This window comes from Tripterygium wilfordii, chromosome 23, assembly GCF_013401445.1.
Source record: "Tripterygium wilfordii isolate XIE 37 chromosome 23, ASM1340144v1, whole genome shotgun sequence".
NCBI lineage: Eukaryota > Viridiplantae > Streptophyta > Magnoliopsida > Celastrales > Celastraceae > Tripterygium > Tripterygium wilfordii.
Genome location: NC_052254.1, coordinates 12,267,828 through 12,290,484, shown reverse-complemented (window position 1 = coordinate 12,290,484; position 22,657 = coordinate 12,267,828). Strand labels below are relative to the sequence as shown.

The following is a 22,657-nucleotide window of genomic DNA, read 5'->3' as shown; positions in this document are numbered from 1 at the left end:
GCTGGTCGGCTCATCTTGTGGTTTTACTTTTATAGATGTCAGAAATATCCGTACACCGCGAGAAAAATATTCAGGAACAACCATTTTACTGATGATGTGCATGATCCATTGAATTAAGGACACTTGGCAGAAATTTACGGTGGTCCTATTTATTTTCGGTTCCTACTTATATTAAAATTATCATATATTTTATTTTATTTTATTTATTTACCATTTTTTATTGGGATAGAGCCGCAGCTACATTCTCTTTCACGGTTTCACCTATTGTTGACGGCAGCCGTGGCCAAACGCTGGTCTCCATCTCCGGCCCAGCTTAGATGGAAAAAATCGCTGATAGATGTTACATCTCACGTCCTATTCAACTTGCTTCACCACCAACACAGATTGAGAATCAATCAAGCGTGCCACAAAAACACATGGTGTCATTTAGGTTTTATTTGCCTAAATTTCAGGAATATAAGCGACCACCAACCAAAAAATAATAGAAAGAAAAGATGGAATGCAATTTGCAATTTGCATATTAGTTTTGCTTACGTATATTAATATAATTAGATACTTTTATATAGATATAAATATACATATATTCATGTTTTTAATATAATAATTTTTACACTTATTAGACTTACCATAATTATATTTGACAAGATTTTTACAATTACTAATATTCTCAAAATTACAATTGGCGGGTACATGTGAAGGGCGCGAGTATTTCCCATACCGACGGATATGGGGATGGGGTGAAGAATCAAATACCCAACGAGCATTTTAATGGGGACAGGTAATGATTTTTCTAATGGGTACGGAGACGAGTAAAGAGGTCCCTGCTCGAAAGTCACCCCATTGACATACCTGGTTTCACTATACACATGGCGCACATCGGGAGCACATAGATATACCCTCTTTGTTGTTGATGATTTACATTATAAATTTCCTCTTTTTTAATAGTAATTGAATAGTTTACAAGTAGTTTACGATTAATTTGACCTAATAATATTGTTGTCTTTTTTATGTGTATCAAAGTTGGTTAACGATTTTATTGTTGATTTCGGTAGTGAGATACCAATCAAAATAAAAAATGAGTCATGTCACATCTTATACTTTTATATTCAATTCGATTTTTATTTATGAAAAAAAAATATTGTTAGAATCATAAATAATAAATATTGTGAGGGGTGAAAATGATCAATTTTTTCGATTAACCGTTCAATTCGATTTTGTAGATAAAATGTTACAGCTATTGTATAAAATTTAGAACAAATCCTAGATTTCTGGAAAGCAACTACTCAAGTTGTTGAATCCAAACTAACACGGACAATAAAAGTTGAATATATTTTGATTTTTCGGGTCTAGTAGTCTAAGTGGATTTGGTATGCTTTTCCCTTAAATCATGGAAACATTTAGAGTGTGTTTGGATTGAGGGATTTGAAGGGAAGGGAAAGGAAGGGAAATAGAGTTTCCTTCCAATTCCCTTGTTTGGATAGTTTATTAAAAATGAAGGGGAGGGATTTGAAGGGATTTGGGAGGAAGATTTCATTAAATTTTTGTTAAAATTCTCTCTCTCCAAAATGGAGTCATTTGGAGGGAAGGGATTACTAATTAAGTCATTTGTAAGTTAAATATCTATTTTACCCTTGTACATAATATTTTAACATAAAAATAAGGATAAATTAGTAAATTAAACAAATTTTTTTTCCTTCTTTTTTTTATCTATCCAAACATGGGAGAGAGAAAAATAGTCTCCATTCCCCTCTCTTCCCTCCCCTCCCCCTCCCCTCCCTTCTCTTCCCTTCCCCCCAAATCCCTCAATCCAAACACACTCTTAGAGTGTGTTTGAATTGAAGGATTTGGAGGGGAGGGAAGAGAAGGGAAGGGAAATGGAGTTTCCTTCCAATTCCCTTGTTTGGATAGTTTATAAAAAATTAAGGGAAGGGATTTGAGAGGAAGATTTCATTAAATTTTTGTCAAAATTCTTTCCTCCCAAAATGGAGTCATTTGGAGGGAAGAGATTACTAATTAAATTACTTATAATTTTAAAACATATTTTACCCTTGCACATAACACTTAAACATAAATAATAAGAATAAACTAATAAATTAAACTACTTTTCTTTTCTTTCTTTTTTTTATCTAGCCAAACATGAGAGAGGGAAATGTATTTTCCCTTCCATTCTCTTCCCTTCTCTTCCTTCCCTTTCCCTTCTCCTCTCTTCCCCCAAATCCCTCAATCCAAACACACTCTTAAGTGTTCAAAGATATCATGTGGCTATGAATGAAGAGAATAATGAGAGTTTGATATTTCAAAAGTTTCTTTACTTCCTTCTCCTCTTGAAAGGGAAAGTGTGTAAACATTTTGAATTCCAATCTAATCTATCACAAACACTTTTGATTTGCAACATTCGATTTTGTTTTTACATCCGGTCTTGTGGATACTCAACTTGTGAATCGAGTTTTAAAGCTTAAAGGCAATGGGAAGATGATTTGTGGGATGATAGAACAATGACTCTAGTGTGCGATAAAATTGCAATTTCATGTGCTTATTGATTGATAAATTATCAAGTACAAGCTAGCTCGACTTATAAGCTTCCCCAAACATCGCACGACTTATTTCACAGCTTAAAAATTAACATATTTATCACAACTTGAAAAAAATAAACTCTACCAAATCAGGTATGGAATGAAAATTCATAACCACTTGCCTTTAGGGGTACCCAGTAAATATATAAACCCGTGCAATAATTCACAAACCACGATCGATCGAAATCGAAATCACAATCTCCAAAAAGGGAAAGCTCCCTCATCCAAGTAATTAACTTTGGCTCTTATCATTATCAAAAGTACATTGCATGTGCAGCTGATAATGCCGCCTACAAAAACGTAGTACATTTTGGGTCTCTTATCTGTATATAGTCGGTCTATGAGAGCTAGATATTTTTGGTCTCTCAGATTTGGAAAGCAGTCCAATTGTGTATTTGGACTGCCTTCCCTCAAGTCATGAAAACATTAGTGTGCCGAATTCAACATATTTCAAAGTTCCAGGTGTGAATAGTCTCCGTTCCACTCCTGTCACCAATTCGCTATCAGATTTCATTTCTGATATTTGAACTTTTGGTGCAGCTTCGAGACCTATTTCCTCGTCCCTTCCTCACCAGAAAAGCTGAGCTACTCACCTCTCAATTCCAATATAAACACTTTGGGAGACCAGCAATATGAATATTATGAAGAAACACGCAACAATTGGAGTAACCAAAATTGTTATCTTATTGGTTGTCGTACCTGTGTTTTTTCACCCAGATATGTATTAATCTAGACATACAAATCCAGGAGGCCTCGGGGAGCCTGTGGCTTGAGTGCATGGCCAAGGCTGAAATAATGTCAAAGGTAAATCTATGAAAGTCCGGCTTCAATGTCATGCGTATAAGCATTGCAGTCCACACCTCCGGGGCCAACTTTACTGCTCGACAGATGTATTGGAACCCATTAGCAACCCTCAGGAGCATCATGTGTCCCTGCAATATAAGGTGAAAACAATTAGTAACTAAAAACGTACAGCACTAGATCTCTCCTTCGCTTGTTGCTTGTTTCTCCATTTCCCATTTATGGCGAAGGAGGAGTACATGCCAAAGCCGAAAAGAATTATTTAAATTCTCAATTTTCCAAAGCAGAACAAATAAGATTGCTTTCCAATTTATCAAATTGTACATGAAGAGAAGAAAAGACAGCCTCTGCTATTTATCTAAGAATTTTCCAAATGGTATAAAGTCCATATTAATCAACAGCACCCTCTACATATACTTCAGAATTGATGACTTTTTCAGGCATATATTTATTTATTTATCTACAATTAACTTGACTCCAACAATCTATCGAGTTTTTAATTTTATATTTTAGTTGTTATAGCTAAACTGAAATCTGAAGGCATTTCAAAAGGTAAATGTAGAAAAACCTCGGATACTGTAGTCCCTCTTGCTTCAGGATTCTTGTTAAAAAAGTTACCGATCACTTCATGCTGGAGGAAAACATCAGCTGCTTTAATTATATCTCGGAGAAGAAAAACACGAACTCTCTGCCCCTTTCGAGATATAATGAATTGTAGAAGATCTTCAGTGGCGCCAACAACAGCACGCATGTTAAACGATTTCCATTCTAAAGGATTTGAGGTATCTTCTCCATTATTAGGGGTCTCCTTACCTGACTCAGAAGCTTGCTCTGAAATTGCTGTTATCTAGAACATGGAGTTGCCTCATGAATATTACTCACAGAAAATGAAGATGATAAATGAAAAAGAACTCTTAGCACTTGGCAAAAGTGAATGTTTCAACCTTGGGAATACATACTAAACGAGTGCAAATAAAGTAGTAAACAAGAAAATGTATCGAAACATCACAAGTCATATAAAGCTTACAGCAAGAACTTGAACATTCAGACCTAAATAAATACCCAATATATGGCACATAGACCTGACTTACAACTCATACCTCATCACTATCATCATTTGAGCACTGTCCCAAATTTTATGGGTTTGGCTATAAGAAAAATCAATAAGAATTCACTACGGGAAGTCTACTTCGTCATTCATTTCTATTTAAGGTCATACTCAGAACAACAACTATTGAGTTTATATATTTCCTTACTACTTTTAGTCATTATTTTTTATGTCGTCCTCTTCTCTTTTTTACTATATTGTCTTCTATATAAATTCTTTGCTAATAAGCCGTGCAAAAACTTGGGGAGAATCGATGGCAGGTGTGTTGGGGAAAGAAGGAGAGGAGAAATGTGAGTTTAAAAACCTTGTTTGGGAAATAGGTTGTTTTTTATGTGTTTTTAAAGTTATTACTCCCCAACCCTCACAAATCCCCAATTCAGAGAGTTCATAAAAAGGGGCTTCTGGAGGGTTCGGGAGGTCTTCCCAACCTCCCACATTATTTTTACCAAATAAGGGTTGGCCCCCCAATCCTCCCCATCTCTCACCTCCTCAACCCTCAGAACCTCTCTCCTAATCAGGATTATGGGAAACAGTAACAGCATTGAGCCTCTGAAATGTCACCGCTCACCGGCAACATAAACAATATTGTAATCATAAATACAGATTCCTGAAAGAATAATGATTTTTGCCTTCCATAGAGACACCCTGTCTTAGCATACCACATAAAAACAAGGAAGTGACTGACCAGGCGTTCTAGACGATTCCACCTTATGGATCCATCATTACGGATGAGAAGTTCCCTCAGAATTTTTCTCTTGTCTGGATTTGAGTCTGCCAAAAGCCTACCAATCACAAAAGGATATGCACTCTCAACAACTTTGAAATCAGGATCCAGAAGTTTTGCAGTGCCTTCAAGTGACCCGAGTAATCTTATCACCAATGCATAGTCCGGTGGGAGAGAAAAGTTAAATTCATACATAACATCGTACAGTTGGTTCATTATAGCCTGAAATACAATGAAAGCGAGAGAATGAAGCCAAAGAATCAGATGTAGACTTTACTCCTAAAGTTTCATTAAGAGATACTTTTAGTAGAGGAGAGACGAAACTGAAAGAAACAAGCGCTTGAGATATCAAGACACCAACACAAGTAGATCTAGATGGATCAAATATTCAGAATATGTTTTCTACAACGATCCAATATTCCAATTGTTGGAAAAAAAGAAAAAGAAACTGTAATACAGATATCAGTATTGAACTCATTTTCGTGTGTGGTCATTCTTTATTTCAGTGATGTGTTGTTAACACTAACAAATTAGAAGGTTACTACTCCAAACAAGAAGCATGAAGTACACATATAAACATTCTGATGAAAAAGTCTGTGGTAAGCAGACATAATGGCATATGTAATATAACCACACAATCTACGCAGTTTAACAAGCGGTTGAAAAACTTAAAGACTCGTTAACAACACCAACGCTGGCATCACAATTCAAATGTGAAGGAAATCAATGAAAACAAACTGAAAATAAACAGTATGCCCAGAAAGAAAGGAATGCGGATTGCTAATGCAAACCTGAAAATCCCGAGATTGTCTTGTCCCATCACCAAAGGATCTCTGCAATGCATCTGAAACTAATTGTATGTCAACCCCTTCAGGGAGGAATCCCAGAGAAAGAAAGTCATTTGCCAAACCTAGAGAGTCACGATTAACGAAGTGTACAAGCTGGAAGAAACAAAAAATTAATCAAAAAGTGCATAATCTCAAGTAACTTGTTCAACAATATTCATCAACATCTTCAGTATACACAAGCATGCCAATAGGTAATAAGAATCTAAGCACTTGATGACTTCTCAATAAGGAGAAGCATTAAAAAAAAACATACCCTGAGCCTGCCCAAGCATACAAATGAATCAAAACACAATTTTCAATAATTGACAGAAAGAGATACATGAATGCATATAAGCATTCTCTCGACTAGTAGAACAATGATTACGTTGACAAATTTTCATCCAAACGTATCTCACCACTTGAATCAGTCCAACACGGAAATGTCGAGGAATATCTCCCATCATTCCAAAGTCAAAATACACAATAGAGCCAGTGTACGTTGCAACAAGATTTCCCGGATGAGGGTCAGCATGGAAAAATCCCACCTCGAGCAACTGCCTCAAAGAACAGTATAGTCCCTATATGCGAAATTCATGAGAAAAATAAATCCAAAACATGTCACACTCGATGGTTTGCAGTGAAACTATACGGTGAAAATAACACGATGAAATGCCACCTTACACAAATGAGAATAAATCCGGCCATGTACCTGGTTAATCAGTTTCCTTCTGTTCAAGGAGGCTTTCTTCAGGCAAGCCTCATCAGTAAGTTTTATCCCATCTATCCACTCCATCGTAAGTACTCCCTTGCGTGTAAGCTCCCAATATATTTTAGGAACCTTAACAAGGTTTTCTTTCTTTGATTTTCCAGTATTCCCAACTGTATGGTATTGTAGATTCTTTCAATCATTATAAATCATAATTAAATTTTTGTTGACACCATGTGTTACAGGAAAAATTACACAAACTGATGAACCGACACAATGAAATGGACCAAGCAGGAGAGAGAGAGAGAGAGCTACAAAATACACAAAAAAAGGTCCAGTGCAAGAGATAAATCAGACGAATCACAACCTCTAGCATACAGTAGATGGCTCAGGGATTATGCAGTTGCACACAAGTTTAGGCATTACATATAAACTTCGCAATACACACAGGGCACTAGACCCTCATAAGATATATTAAATGGAATTTGTATATGAGCAATGCTAAAGACCCCCAATTTATGACCCTCATTTTACCCCCGATCCATGTGCATGTGGGGTAGTCATTGATTATGAAAAGTTAAAAACACATGTAGGCCCCCTTACATCCAACACTTCCACATGGATTGGGGGTAAAATGGGGGCCATAAATTGGAGGTCTCAAGCATTTTTCTTTGTATATTGACAGTTACAATGTACAGCGTACTGCTTGTTACAAGGTCAGAATAGCTTACTTGTTAAGCCACCATACAGAGAAGCAAAGCGCTCAGCATTTTTAGCCTCAAGAATGTAATCAATTTCATCAAACATGTGCCTGACCTGTTTATTCAAGATAGACCTGAAGACAGTCCATAAGCATGTACAATATCATTAAGCAGACATGAAGATTGAGATTAAGATACTACACATCAGATAGGAAATTTGTGCGTACACATGTATGTGTGTGTATGTAGGGGGGGGGGGAGAGAGAGCAGCAGGAGCAGCAGCAGACAGGAGGCAAATGTTCCATACTTCCATTAGTTCCTAAATTCTCATTCTAAATCTAATCTAATGTCCTCTTCTTGGAACAAGAGCAAATCGCAAATTCCAAACCAATCCCTAAAATAGCATTGTCATCCTACAATAAGCATCCATTATTACCGATCACTTGATTGAGTATCAGGAAACTACTACGAAAGGAAGCATGGGTGGGGGGGAGAGCACTATTGCTTCGTTTATGCAAAAGAAAAACGAGAATTAATAATGTATGCCATATCTTTATCAAATAGAACTAAGCTACCAAGAATCTGATTTGTTGACAATGCAAGGGATACATGGTCTTCGCATCATTAACTTTCGAACATATCTTACAACCAATAACTACAAGAAAATAGGCAGGCAAGTGATACGCTAGTGATAAGGAAGCCCACCATCTCATTCACAGCCACTAGCAGATCCTTTCGCGCCTTGGCAAATCGCTTTAGCTGCCCTCGAATCAGATTGAATAGCAGGGCATCTAGGGTCAACGAGAGTGCCACACCAGGCCTCTGTACCTTCACAGCAACAAGCTCTCCAGAATGCAGGTGAGCTGCAAGACTTGAATCAGCAAGTTGAGGCATTTAGTTTGAGTTTCCCTCAACCTTAAAAGTTTTTCAGTTAAGATATATGCAAATATAACCAAAAAAAAGAAGAACATACATGCATTTATAAATTTATACAAAGTTACAAACACATTTACAGTTACAGATATAAGCCAACAATAAAAATAATCATGATTACATGAGTTTATCCAACCTTTATACACCTGCCCCAGAGAAGCAGCAGCAATAGGCTCTGGACTGATGTCGGCAAAAAAAATTGAAATGGGAGAACCCAACTGGGTTTCAATAGATTTGATAGCGTCACGAGTTGGAAATGGGGGTTAGTTGATCCTGGCATAAACAGAGGAGTTTCACGCTAATAATGAGAATACACAAAAATCACAAAAGATGCATTCTAGCGAAGGTCATAAGAATATATCGAAGCACCCATTAAGAGCCTTATTGAAGAAGAAACTAGCATACCTGCAATTTAGAAAGCTCTTGACAGTATATAGGAGGCAGTATATCTGGTCTGGTGCTTAGAGCCTGCCCTAGCTGCAAATTCAGATAAGAATTGATCAAATAGACTGGGAGCAGTCTAAAGTTTTTTCTTGTGTCCAACATTCCTATCCACGAAAAATCAGCATTTAGCTCAGTCCTCCAATCCTCTCTATAACCTTAAAAAACTTGCACCATCCAGTTGAAACTACTTCAACAACATATACTAGGCGGTTAAATGAACATATCTCAACTATATGATGATGTAAACTGCTACATCTCTTGCTGACAAAGTAAATCTTTGACACTATATTCAAGAAAGAAAAGTTCTATCTGCAGCAGAAAATAGAAGAGAGAGAGAGAGAGAACTTGCAATTGAACAGCAGGATCACTAACCTTGACATAGAAAGGCCCCAAGTAGACAAGAGTCTCGCGGAACTAACAGGAATCCATTAAAAGCGCACCAAATTTCAGAAAGTCAGATGTTTTGATTCTTTGAAGAATTATAACAAAGAAAGTTCATTGATGACTTCACTGCGTTGATGCAATGTTCAAGAATGCAAAAGGTACATATAACTAAAACATACATATGAAAGAAAAGCGTGCAAATAAAGTAATGTGTATACGACCTTGATGGCACGTTTTTGTATGTCTTTAACGAAAAATTGTGAGACTGTTAACTTCAGCATATGAATTGAGATGATTGCTGCTCTATACAAAGCCAAAAATGGGCCAAAGTGGTAGAAAGCAGAAACACTCTTGGAGCTATGAGTTCCAAGAACATGCCCAAATTCACTTTCAAGTGATTCCTTCCTCAACTTGGCATACTCTGCAGAAGGCCTTTCTCCATGAACACTAGTGAATGCTGTAGAATATCTGTGCCAAAAACTATAAGCGATACCAAAACAAGCATGGGCATAATCAGGAATTTGAATGGAGGACAAGAATTACTTATGTGACGCCCAAATTATTGACAAACATGGAGAAAGTCCTAGCTTAAAAGAGCCATTAACTTACAAATTCTGATGCAAGAAGTATAATGGAGACCATTTGTCTCGTTTTCTTGCAATTTCAATATCTTTTGGATCCCCCACCGATTTAAAGTTCCTTATAAATATCTGAATGTTACCTTCACCAGAAAAAGCTGCAATGGAAACCCGAATGGCTTCTGGGTTAAAATAACAAATATACTGTACTGTACAAACACATTGACACAAGGTGCACATAGACATGTCAGTAACCATGTCACAATATAGAATTCATGGTGGGGTCGGGGATAGACAAGATGTACGCAGACCTTACCTCCACATAAGATGTGGGGCATGTCAGTAACCATGTCACAATATAGAATTCGTGGTGGGGTCAGGGATAGAAAAGATGTACGCAGACCTACCTCCACATAATATGTGAGGATATTGTTCCCACAAATTCAACCTGTGACCTCTAGGTTGCACCCTGCAACTCTACAACTATACCACAAGTTACCTATGACCTCTTGGTTGCACCATGCAACTCTACCATGATACCACTCTACCATTAGTGTAGGTAGGATTCATGTAGTCGATCTCAAATTGTCTGAAATAAGGGGATTTGAATCATGATCACTAAATATATGTAATCCATTTAGAAAATTAAATCAAGTAACTGAGGGAGGCATCTACACAAATGAAATCTACTGCCGACAAAGGAAATTAACAGAATAAAATGAAGATTCTGGTCACGTATACATCTATATGTTTAAAAATTACATTATAACATGTATTATGGTATTCTTGTCAACTAACTGCTCATTAAGAAAAATCCGCGGCGCAAACATGCAACTAGAAGTACAGTACCAGTGAAGAGTACGAGCAATACTTTCAGGTAACGCCGTGATATGGTGGCGGTGACGCTTGATACTTGCGAAGGCATACCTCATTGGACGCAATGGGATCTCATGAACCGAACTGATTAAAGGAAGAAATCACGAAATCATCAAAGGCGACTTCGATGCCGCCAACAGTTTGCGAAAATGCAAAAGCCAACAGCGACTGTGAGTTTAGGACCTTTTTTGGTTGCGCATTCACAGAACTGCCACGTTTCGTGTATGCGAACGCGAGGGGCCCCCAGGGAGCAAACTCTGACATAGTGGGCTTGAGGCAAGCCCATTAGAGGTAGGTCATTGGGCTTGCTACGTTGTTTTCATCAATAACTCCTTGGGTTGGGTTGGGCTGAAAATGTGTGTGTCGATATTTTTTGCATAAGAAATATTCGTTTTTTTCAATTAATTTATGAAATCAACTCCAAGTAGTTGCATATGAATGTTTAGATGATTCACATTGTTGTATTTTTTATTTTGAGGGGTACAGTTTGTTTTATGATTTACAATTCTTATTTTTAATTTTCAGTTGTCGATTGCCTACGTTATAAACTTTGAAACTAAGGTAATATGATTAACTAATTGAAGAGTTGAAACAGGATAATTAACCTTGTTGATTACTTGTTCCAAAAGATATTACATCAATCAGTCTAACAAAACCATTAAAGGGTATTCTCTTTTTTAATAATTGAGAACAACGCATAGAAGTTTGTCTTTTGAATAATCGATATAAAATTAAATTCGAACCATGAAGTCCAAACGCACAAAAGTTGTTAGATATTGGTTTGAAATGAGCACAGAAAACAGTTTTTTTTTTATTTTTTATTTGGTACATCTGGATCAACAAAAGTGTCTCATATGTATATGACAACATGGTAAATTGAGAGAAAGTCTGTTTCCAACCTGAAAATAACACTTTTTATGTATAAAAAAAATACAACTGCTGAAGAGCCAGCCCGTCTAACTATCAAGTCCTTTAGCTGACCTTGGAAGAGCCAGTCTGTCTAACTATCAAGTCCTTTAGCTGACCTTGGAAGAGCTCTTCAACGGCATCATAAGTAAGACCCTCTGCACCTGCCTTTGCTTGACAATCAGCTTCAATGACCAGAAACATAAAAATAAAGTCAAAAGTAGTGAGAAGTTGAAAAGAAGGAAGCTCTAACATTTTAGACTATATTTAAACTTAAGAACAAGGTCATGAGAAGAATAGCTCAAAAGTGGTGTTCCAACCCTACTCCATCCTCTCTAGCTTCTCAAGATACAGAGAGTTTCACATTTACAAATATGTCTTTCTGTTTTTGTTTTATCTTTTAATGAGAACTTGACTTACGAGTTGTTAATCTTCAATTAACAAAGTCGGGATTACCAGTAGAAATAATTTGTCACACAGTTCATAGAGTAAGCTTGCATTGTCAAGACAATAATCATGATACTTAAAAGAAAAAGGTACGGAAGGAAAGTGCTCGTTACCTAACCAGTGGATGAGATCTATATGTCAATATCATACAGACGAACATTTGAGACATGAGCTATCTTTTGCCAATCCTCGTTTGTTTTCTCTTTGAATCTTTCACTCAGTGCTTGACAGGATTTGATCGTCAAACTTTCCAGGGCAGTCAGGTGAGGTATCCATCTAGGTAGTTTGCACAGTCGAGGACAACTTTCGATATAAAGTCGTCTGAGCGATGTAAGATTCTGGAGCCAGTCAGGCAAAGATGAAAAGTTTTGACAAGCATTGATCTTGATTGATTGTAATGTCTTTGAAGAACTTTGAAGCCATGAAGGTAATGTCACCAGCTGTGGTAACTCAAAAAGAATCAATGATTGAAGCCTCAACTTAATGTCTTCATCGTCATCCCATTCCCTCAAATCAACATGAGCACAGGTGCCAATTTCCAGATGCTTTAATCCTTTCAAGTTTTTCAAATTGAGCGGCAAGGACTTCAAATTTGTACATCTCAAAATTCTCAATTCACACAAGGACGTTAGGTGTTGGACTCCTTGTAATAAAAAGTCGATGTTTTCAGATTCCCCGATGCACAAAGTTCGAAGAGACTTCAGGCACCCGATTCCATCATTAGCTAAACGGTTCTGCTTTATTGTCACAAATAGACATCTCAATCTGACCATGTTCCTTATGTCTCTGGGCAACTCTTCAAGTTCGGTACATCTGTACACGGATAGATATAACAGATTGTGTAGTTTGCAGATTGAATCAGGCAACTTCTTAATTTTACGATTTCCTGATAAGTTGAGAACTCTCAAATGCTTAAGATCCCCAATTGAACTTGGCAACACCTCAAAAGAAGAATCTTTGAATTGCAACACCCTTAAATGCCTACATGTGGAGATAAACCTATTAAAAAAGGACTCAAGAATAGGCCCTTGTGCTTTGAAATTGAAAATCATGGTCTGCAAACTGTTCAAGTCTTGTAGAAAAGTCGGATCCTCTTTGTCAATCAAGTAACGGTTAGAGAGTGCTAAATGTCGAAGTCCTTTAGGTATGCTTTTCTGTTCATAATTTACAACTGCACACTCAGTTTGCCCTGCTGATGAGGCTAGGTCATGCATTAAATCATGCATTTTAAAGGTGACAAAGCTACTATGATCATAAAAATCTTGCAAAAGTGATCTGGAATGCATCTCCTTGATATATTGCATTGCAATATCTTCAGGGTCTTGATTTCCATCTGCAGGTTGAAGAAATCCTTGTGCCATCCAAACTAGAGCTAACCAATCACTATTGTGCAAATAACCTTTGCGAGACAGAGAGCAAAATGCAAAACAAGGTTTTAAGTAAGATGGCATCTCATCATAACTTATTCTTAATGCAGGTAAGATATCCGTCTCTTTTTGTTCTAATTTCCATATCTCGTTATCTCTTATGAACTCCCAATAATGCTCATCATTTTTTGAATAGAGTAAGCTCCCCAATGTTTTTATAGCCAAGGGAAGTCCTCTGCATTTTTTCACAATGTCATTTCCAATTTCCATGAGCTTTGGGCTGTACTCTCCCTCTCCTTCTTTAAATGCCCATTTTTTAAACAACGACACACAATCTTGATCAGGAAGACCTCTCAAGTTGTATGTGGGAACAGTACCGACAATTTTTGCAACTGAGTTACTACGTGTGGTTACAATAACTCTACTTCTGTCAGCACCTCCTTCTAAAACATCTACCAATTCAATCCATTTAGCACGATCATCACACCACATATCATCCAAAACAAGTAAGAATCTCTTCGACTTCAAATTTTCTCGAACACAAATTTGTAGTTGGTCTTGATCCAAGTCATTGCAGTTTTGATTGGTCAAGGACTTGATCATTTTAACCAAGATTTGTTTCTTGTCAAATTTCTCAGACACCCACACCCATATCCTCAGTTGGAAATATTCTTCTACCCTTTCATCATTGTACAAAATTTTAGCAAAGGTTGTTTTTCCCATTCCTCCCATTCCCACTATAGGAAGAACAGAGATAGCCCCACCCATGCCTTTACCATCTGCTTGCAAGAAAGAAGTCACTATTATTTCCTTATCCTTTTGCCTTCCAATAACTCCCGTTGAATGTACAAGGGAGTCAGTCTCTCTGGGCACCACCGATCTATAGTCAACTAGCTCAGTGAGATGGAATTTAGATTTCTGAGCAGCTATTTCATCTAGCCTTTCTCTAAGCTTCTTAATCTTAAGACTCATCTTGAGACGTAATAGGGGTTGATTTGAGGCTGAAAAGAAGCGACGTACCTTGGATTTGGTACTACCATACTGTTTCAGCACCTGTTTGCGCAGGACTTCATATTCCAACTCATCGAGAATGTCTTGAGCATCATAACAAACATCTTTCAGCCTTCCAAGCCAGAGGCGCAATTCATGGTTCAGTGTCTTCTTCTCTTCAGCATCCAACAGTACAGCTTTAATGGTTGACAAGTTCTCTTCAAGCCTTTTTAGATCGCTCGCAAGACCCCATGCCAGAAAAACTCGTCGCAGTGCACGGGAGCCGATCTTTCCCGAAAGGTCTCCTGCAATCCTGAACAGAATTGTTTCGATCATCTTCTCAAAGAAGAAGGAAAAGAGAAGGTCAACTACTTTTGAGAGATATTCTGTGGGAAAATAAGTTCAGAAGCTGTGTACTGGACTGTTTCCCTGTCTGTTCTCAAGATATAGAATCTTCCACTGCATGTTTTGTCATTTTGTTTCTATTTTCATTTAATGACAACTTGTCAAGAAAAGTTGTTAATATACAATCAGGAAAGTCACCAGCATCAACCAAACAGTTGGTAATAATAGAATAACAATTTGTTTAAATGCAAAAAGTGGCATTCACACGCAGTCCATGGGATATAAAAGTAAAGTCATCAAGCATCGATCCTAAATTAATCATTAAAGACCTAGTCCTCTTGTCCGTATTTGATGAACCTCCATTCATCATATTCTACAAGAAACATGTCAGAACATTCCTGGCACGCTCCTATATGCTTGGTAGGTGGTAGCCGATTACGGCAACTTCTCGGCTTTATCCAATATCAGCCTAACCATTCTGTTGTAAAAAAGCAACAATTGGGCAAAAAGGATTCACATGGACTCCTATGTGATTTCACTACTAAAGAATTGTTTTTTTTTTTCCTATGACTTGCTGCATTTTCCCACTATCCCCGGTTCGTATTATGTTGTCATTCTTATCAACTTCCTAGCAAGACTAGCCTTGAAGGTGGATAAATGAAGTAACCTAAGCAATTGATCAAACAGTTGGTGTGCTTCGTTACACTAATAACAGAGGCAGAATCATTGTATATATTCAAATCAAAAGCAGATTATGCACGATTGATGCAGGCTACTCACACACATAAACACAAAAAGATTGTGTTATGTACTTACAGAACTGCGGTTATGGAGCTCCAACTTCAGCTTAACACCAAAAGGAACGCAAGTTTTCACAGCAGATACGGGGTTTGTCCAATTTTGTTACAACCCCAGAATTCAAATTGCAATCGCAGATTGTCTATAAAAGAAAGCAAAAAAAAACGCCATGAATTTCCGGTGAACCAAACAGTTCGGTTTTTCTTTGATTGATTGGGGAGGAAGCCTATATGACAACAAGCCTTAACCAGCCTGACTACGAATTTCACTAGGCCCATTCCCACCTTTACGCTTTGGGCCTTTTGCTATTGCAGTCGGGGGTTGGGCCTTATTTCCTTTGGCTTGTTCCTGGATTCATATTATTTCCTTCGACTTACCAATGATAGGATTGTTCACCCTTGTTTGCAACCCACCACTATCAGATGTGGGACTCCCAAGCTATATCATTCCCACCCACTACACAGGCTGCACCCATCCACGGGCTACACGACCTTACTTAGCCCTAGCCTAGTTCGTAGGCTTGGCAACCTGGGCTCCGATACCAAACTGATGCAACCCATGCGTGGACATGACACACCTGCAGCCCACAAGCGCAAAGGAGGGCCCAAGCCCAGGAGCATAAGTTTGACCAAACCAATAACTGGAAAACCGGCTCACCAATGTTAGGATTGTCCACCCTTACAAACTTGACTTGAAACCCTCCACTTTCCGATGCGGAACTCCCAGGATGCATCAAAAGGTGGGCTCGAGAGTGCCTTTAGTTTTTGCACCGAGTTAAACAACGAGACACCATTCCTCAGGAGCTTTTCTTTTTTGCTTCCATGGTTCAACATCACCTGCAGCCCTTTTCCATAAACAATAAACCATCCTCTCATAAGAAAAGGGGGAAGGGGAAGAGGAAGAGGAAACAAGTGTTGTCAATTGCAGACGTAAACTGGAGATCAATAAATGAAGAAATTTTGACATGGCTCATCAGCTTCCAAACACTATCACTTCAATGGACATGAAAATTATTAAACAAATTTGACTATATCAGAAATATTCAAGCAACTCCCCTACATCATGTCAACAAAACTTGCATATTACGAAAACTTTCTGATCACTAGCAATTAGTTGTATATGATAACTCACTCCTGTTCGTATTCAGAAGAAACAATCTCCTCAGATATCTCCAACACCTCCTCAACCTGAACTTCCTTGTCCTCGTATTCCTCTCCCTCATCGCTAGCTTCTCCATCCCGTAGCTTTTGCCTCTCCAATTTGTCTTCTTCATGCAAATGCTTCCATTTGCTGACCCATTTGTCCCATTCATCATTTAACATCCTCCTCTTCTCACGATCCTGCTCACTCAAAAGCATGGACACATCTTGATCCCCTGCCTCGTACTTCTTGCTATATTTCTTCAAGTTCTTCGCAATCTCTTCCTCCTTTTCAGGACTCAAGAAAGATGGTGGTCTTGGACGCCATAGAAACTGTAAGAATTCAAGAACATTGAGTCCAACAGAGTATCGATTATCAAGAACAGGGAAATTTATAATGCCATGCATTGGGACAAAAAAATAGCAACCCAAATAGAACCTACCAAACAACATAAACAATGAGAAAACCCAAAAATGATCTATACATTCAATTTAATGAATCAATCACCGTCACACAGGCCATTCTAATGCATGCAAAAATTACATTTGCGGCCATTTAACAGGGAATAATGATTCTCTTACCTGAAAGAAATTATCCTTTAGTATCCTATATAATAACTTTCCATTGAAGGACCATATGTTGAAACCATTTTCCATCTCATGTACTGACGTAACTGCTGTTGCTACATACCTGCAACTTTGATGCATACTATAATTTATAACCAAAAAATATAATCTAAATAAACGCATATTTATCTTCTATTTTAAAGCAAGGCCATAGAGAATACAAGAAATTCAACTCTCCGTTGATTTGTCTCAAAAATTACCTTCCCGTAGGATCCCATTCAATATCTGTTGCCATAAAATGCTCAGTTGTAGCCATTGGTTCAAGATCATCAACATTATAAAACTCCAGCTGTCCATTGAAACCTCTCAGTCCAGCGAGAATTACAAAGTGGCCATCTGGTGACCAGAAAAGAGCATTTGCCTGTTTGCCCTTAAGAGTAGCGAGTTTTGAAACGCGGCCTGTATTGTGAGCAGTCCGCATCGAGTAAAAACTCACGTCAGGCCTTGGGCTATCACCATGAATAACAGCAAACCTGTGGCCTTTCGGCTCCCAGGCAAATGCAATGATCTTGTCATTCTTATTGTCAAGCTCTAAAACTTCAATGGGAATGTCCCGTTCTTTTATTCGGAAAAGCTCAAAACCACTGTATGTACTCTTCTTTGTTTTTGTATAGCGATCAACCTTAACAGCGAGGTAGTCCCCATTGCTTTGCCAGTACATCTTACAATCACTAACACTGAAAAGATTCTTTTGCCTTAATTCTTCTTTGCTCGGAATTTGGACAAGACTCACCTGTAAATCATATCAGTACATAACATTAGCGAACTCAATCCAAAATGAAAGGCCCTCCAAGAAAATGAATACATAAATAATATACAGACATAGAACTCTCACCCTGGCAGGCTGATTCCCACCACCAAGTTCAGGGACAAAGAGAGCAATAATGGGGTCAGTTGGAGACCAGCTAAAATCCAAGACGTTTTCAACCTTCAAGGATTTCTTGTCAATAAGGCTGAAGGTCTCAGTTTCATAAACAGAAATCATATTTTTCCCAAGTCTAGCAAAATACTTGTCCTCTCTTCCGCCACCCCACCTGAAAATTGTATGAATTGCAACTCCACACCAGTGAGCAAAGAGGGCTATTGTATGGATAACATCTGCACTGAAAAAAAAAAGAGTTGGGAAAGTAAAATACCTGAAAATAGGCCATGGTACCCCTGTTACACCCCCAGCTCCTCCAATTGCAAAATCATCAGCATTTCCCTTAAAATCTCTCATTACTTTCCCAGTTCTCACATCAAAAATGTTAATCACAACCCTCTGCAAAAAATAGTGTATCAGAAACAACAGGAGAAAACATGACGTTACAATGAAATACCTAAGGAGCAAGGCTAATAGAAAAGCCTCACATTTGCATCACGTGGCTTGCTCGGTTCATGGCCGCTGTAGGTCACCAAGTATTTCTCACCAGGAGAAAAGTCAATTAGTTTAACCTGCAATGAACAATATTAAGGCCAACGATAACAATCAAAAGCAAAAAATAAAATATAAGACTAAAAAATAAAACAAAAAAACAACCTGAGGATGGGCATAGCGCATTAGGCGATTAAATGTAGTTGCGCCTCCCCAGACAGCAGCACCTTGTCTGTGAACTGTTGCCAGGTAAGTCCCAAGAGGAGACCATTGCACAAAACTTTCAGTCCAGTACTGAAAAGGTAAATCAATATCATGAAATCAATATTTTCTTCAAAGAAAAGATAATAACAAAGGTAGTTAACAAACCAACTAACTGGGCAGTGATCTACATAGAGAGATCTATACACTGCAAGCATACACCAGTTCGAGTTTTTCTCTCCCATCAGTCCCCTCCTCTAGAATGCACCCATACACATCCACTCACATACAGGGGAATCACAGTAATAATATACAACTAAATATGCCTTAATGAGAATAAAGGGGTATCCAGAGGCGCTGACTTACAGAATGCTTATACACAGGGTCAGGCTTTAGATGTCTTGCATCATTCCATAGAACTTCAGTATCTGAACCAGCATGAATTACAAACTGATCTCGAGCTTTTTCATCAGTCAGCCACTCTTGAAGGTTTTCCTGTAAGGATGGATGTTGAAAAAGAGAGAAAAATACAAGACAACTAGACAAACAAATCCATATCATGCGACAGAGTAAGGGAAAAAAGAAATTACAGATAACCAGTATGCAAAGTGCATTAGCCATATTGCCTAGCTCTACAAAGCTCGTCATATGAAAGATAAAAGATAGTAAAACAACTAGCAAGCTCTTTGAATACATAAGTCATATGTATACTGCAGGAACTCGTGTACCGAGTAGCAACGTTACAGAATCTGGAATTGCATCCATAAAAAAACAGGGCAAGAGCATTGCAACTGTGACCCCTTTTTATCTTAAGAAAGGCTTCTAAATTCATGAAAAAACCTTGTTCCTATTGTTTTATACAAAACCTTGTTTTTGGAGTTAGAAAATCCTTGAACACTATAAAATTCAGTAATATGGTTTCTTTTGGCTCCTAGGGAAGTAAACTTCTTTTCTATTTTCCATCACTTCTTTTCCGATCCTACCTGGCCATAGCAGAGTGTGTGGTAGACCATCATCAGCTCAAGATGGTCTATAATGACCTTTACAACTTGATAACAGCCAGTACGGGCAATGACCTATTACTCACCGGTGTATCTGCCACATATCATCAGTCAACAAGACTTCAAAACGCATTACATTAGAGTGCCACAGCGCTCAACATAGCCTATCTATAACCATAAGAATGCCTTTTTGAATTTTGAGTCCATAAAGACCTCCATGTCTAAACACAATCACAACCATTGTCTATAAAGAAAACGGGTTTATATAGCAGAAGGGAACCAATAGATTTTATTACCCCTGGAACATATGGCATAACTTCTGGAGGAGCCCACTGATGTGGAACTTTCATGAATCTATCAAAGTCATCAAACATGTTGACAGCAAAAATATGGGATTTATCCAACCTGTACCCATGCGTCTTCTCCTTGGCAAGCTCTGCTTCCTACAAAGAGACGGAGAGAAAATTAATCAGATCAAGTAAAGAACATATCTAACATAAAAACTGTCAAGCACACACAACACTAAAAAAAGAACAGTCTTAATGTAAAGATTCATTGGTATTTCTTCCTGAGAAAGTCCAAAACCCACTTTTTTATCCTCCTATTCCCCTGAGATTGGCGGACCACTGGATGGGGGTGGGTTTTGATACCAATTTTTTGAGTCCAATCACGACATAATCCAGTGGAAGGAAATTGCTTGCACAGCCATCTTTACGTCGAATCTAGATTGTCAAAAATATAGGTATGGATAGCCACTACTTGACCCATCCAAAATCATATGTATATATATATATATAAACAATAAAATTGTCAATAGAAAAGCATAACATCATAAGTTTACATAGCCCTAGGAACTGCAGCACAAAAAAAGACCATTCTCGGAAATAAAACAAAAACAAATTTAACAGGCAGAGTGTGAACCATATTGAGTACGAAATATTAATTGAATAACAGTCTATGAAAGTACCTGCACGGTGTTATACTCAATGAAGCAGTAACCTAAGGTTTCGTTGGTCCCAGGATCAAGAGGCATCCAGAGGCCATCCTCCTTAATAACACCAATCTGGTTATAGATTTTTTGAATAACTAGTTCAAGCTTTTTAAATCTTTCCAAGGTAATGACTGGGAGATTATCAACAACAATGATGTTGCCAAACCCAGTGTCAAAATCCATGTTGTCCTCTTCGTAAACATCTTCATCATCACTAAACAAAAGCAACAAAATATCAAAACCAAATAAGATGCTATATAACACATCCATACCGGATAACTACCAGATAAAGCATTAAAGTGAATTTCAATATGAAGTATCTGCATGCACAGTAGATGTCCATATCTCATTGAGCCTACAAAAATACAAGGATAAAATCCCTTTCTCTTCAAACTTTCTCGACAAGAAAACAGAGCATTAACAATGTCTCTTGCGGCGGATGAAAAATATGGCAATATAAGATTAGTGAATACTAAATTTGGCACGGTATTAACACCAATCTAAGTTCTGCACGACATACTTCACAAAATTAGAGAAACAACAAGTATATTTAGTAAACGTTTAGCTACAGGTATCCCGTATCCTTTACTCCAACAATCAAAAGCAACCAAATGGAACAAAAAGATATTCGAATTTAAATCGAATTCACATATGCCAGGAGTCACAAGTATTGAGTAGATTATATAACCACAGAAAGCCAATTTCAACCAACTCTCATCCAGACCTTTACGTCTTTCAGCGATTTTCTGGTCAACAAAACACAATGCAAAAAAATTTCGCCCAAACAGCAAACAGAGCACCAACAAATATCTCTTTCCATTCTACCCTTCTTAATTCATTCATATTACAAAATAAATCATTACAACCCGATTCGTAACGCCTAAAATCACCGCCGGTTCTCGATTAAGTGACCAAGTCCCAGAAACACATAGTGCAACCAAACAGAGCTTCCAAAAAAAAAAGCGGTTCAAATTTACCTGACGATGCCGAAGTCGTCCCCTGGAGGAAGCTGAATAGAATCCAGATCCAATTGTGAGAGATCAATACCGAGACGAGACGCCGTGACCTCAAACTCGTTCATTATCATAACTTCTGCCATGATTACTTCTTTCGCTTTAAGATTTTCTCTCTATAGTGTAGACAGAGAGAAGATAGCAAGATTGCGTGGAGCCAAATCGGAGAAGAGTATTGCCTCCGGTAGTAATTAAACCTCAGTGAAGATGCTGGGGAGTTGTGGAGTTCTGATGAAACCTAAGAAGCCGGATAATTTTTCCAATTGCCCAACTCGCGTAAGGCACAAGAAGATTGTGAGAACAATCCTCGGTTTGATAATATTTTTATTGATAACCTCTACCGCAAGTCTCGGTGGTTATTTATTTATTTGCATAACAACCCTAATATTGCATCCTCCTAATTGAATTGAAATAAGACTTATTTCCTATAAATCAGCCAACTATGAATAACAATATAGGAAAGTAAATATATTCCTACTATAATAAGTAGTTATACTTCCATTGGCAGACTTCAGCCACTTGGTTCAATCTCTGCAACAATCGTGCTCCTTAAGTTGCTGCCTCTCCATCGAGCTGGGCCTCCGGCCCAAGGCCTATAGAACTTGACTGATCCCGAACCTGCTTCATCTTATAACGATGAGCCTGATTGTAAGCATTCTTAAGTTTGCGATCATGATCCTCATCAAGTTCCTAGGGTTTTTCGTTTAAGGAGATAAATGGGCCTTGAAAGTTGAATGTATGAATGGGCTCATTTGGGCTTCAATTGGACTGAATTAACCGACCGATCTTGTGAGTACTGAGTTGTGGTAAGTGGACAAGCCCA

General features: G+C 37.9%; 2 protein-coding genes and 1 pseudogene across 2 annotated transcripts; all 3 read right to left on the bottom strand.

Moving 5' to 3' along the window:
- Window positions 1-2,773: 2,773 nt before the first annotated feature.
- On the bottom strand, window positions 2,774-10,838 carry LOC119992505 (annotated as a pseudogene).
- A 604-nt stretch (window positions 10,839-11,442) lies between these two features.
- On the bottom strand, window positions 11,443-14,831 carry LOC119992503 (putative disease resistance protein RGA3). The gene is made up of 2 exons (XM_038839233.1): window positions 12,122-14,831; window positions 11,443-11,746 (listed from the first exon to the last, which is right to left on the bottom strand). The coding sequence occupies exon 1, from the start codon at window positions 14,699-14,701 to the stop codon at window positions 12,140-12,142; it is 2,562 nt and encodes an 853-aa protein (XP_038695161.1). The 5' UTR covers window positions 14,702-14,831; the 3' UTR covers window positions 11,443-11,746; window positions 12,122-12,139.
- Window positions 14,832-16,420: 1,589 nt separating this feature from the next.
- LOC119992504 (eukaryotic translation initiation factor 3 subunit B-like) lies at window positions 16,421-22,170 on the bottom strand. The gene is made up of 11 exons (XM_038839234.1): window positions 21,799-22,170; window positions 20,798-21,035; window positions 20,127-20,273; window positions 19,196-19,324; window positions 18,794-18,922; window positions 18,625-18,708; window positions 18,411-18,535; window positions 18,110-18,308; window positions 17,475-18,007; window positions 17,230-17,338; window positions 16,421-16,980 (listed from the first exon to the last, which is right to left on the bottom strand). Exons 1-11 carry the CDS (start codon window positions 21,918-21,920, stop codon window positions 16,636-16,638), a joined length of 2,160 nt encoding a protein of 719 aa, XP_038695162.1. The 5' UTR covers window positions 21,921-22,170; the 3' UTR covers window positions 16,421-16,635.
- Between the last annotated feature and the right edge of the window lie 487 nt (window positions 22,171-22,657).

What these genes read in the sequence shown, in the direction of transcription:
- LOC119992503 (XM_038839233.1), bottom strand. Translation starts at nt 14,701, where the DNA reads ATGATCGAAACAATTCTGTTCAGGATTGCAGGAGACCTTTCGGGAAAG.
- LOC119992504 (XM_038839234.1), bottom strand. Translation starts at nt 21,920, where the DNA reads ATGGCAGAAGTTATGATAATGAACGAGTTTGAGGTCACGGCGTCTCGT. An exon ending in TTGAGTATAACACCGTGCAG is followed by an intron (nt 20,274 to 20,797) that starts GTACTTTCATAG and finishes GTCTCTTTGTAG; the next exon opens with GAAGCAGAGCTTGCCAAGGA. An exon ending in TTATGCCATATGTTCCAGGG is followed by an intron (nt 19,325 to 20,126) that starts GTAATAAAATCT and finishes CCATCCTTACAG; the next exon opens with GAAAACCTTCAAGAGTGGCT.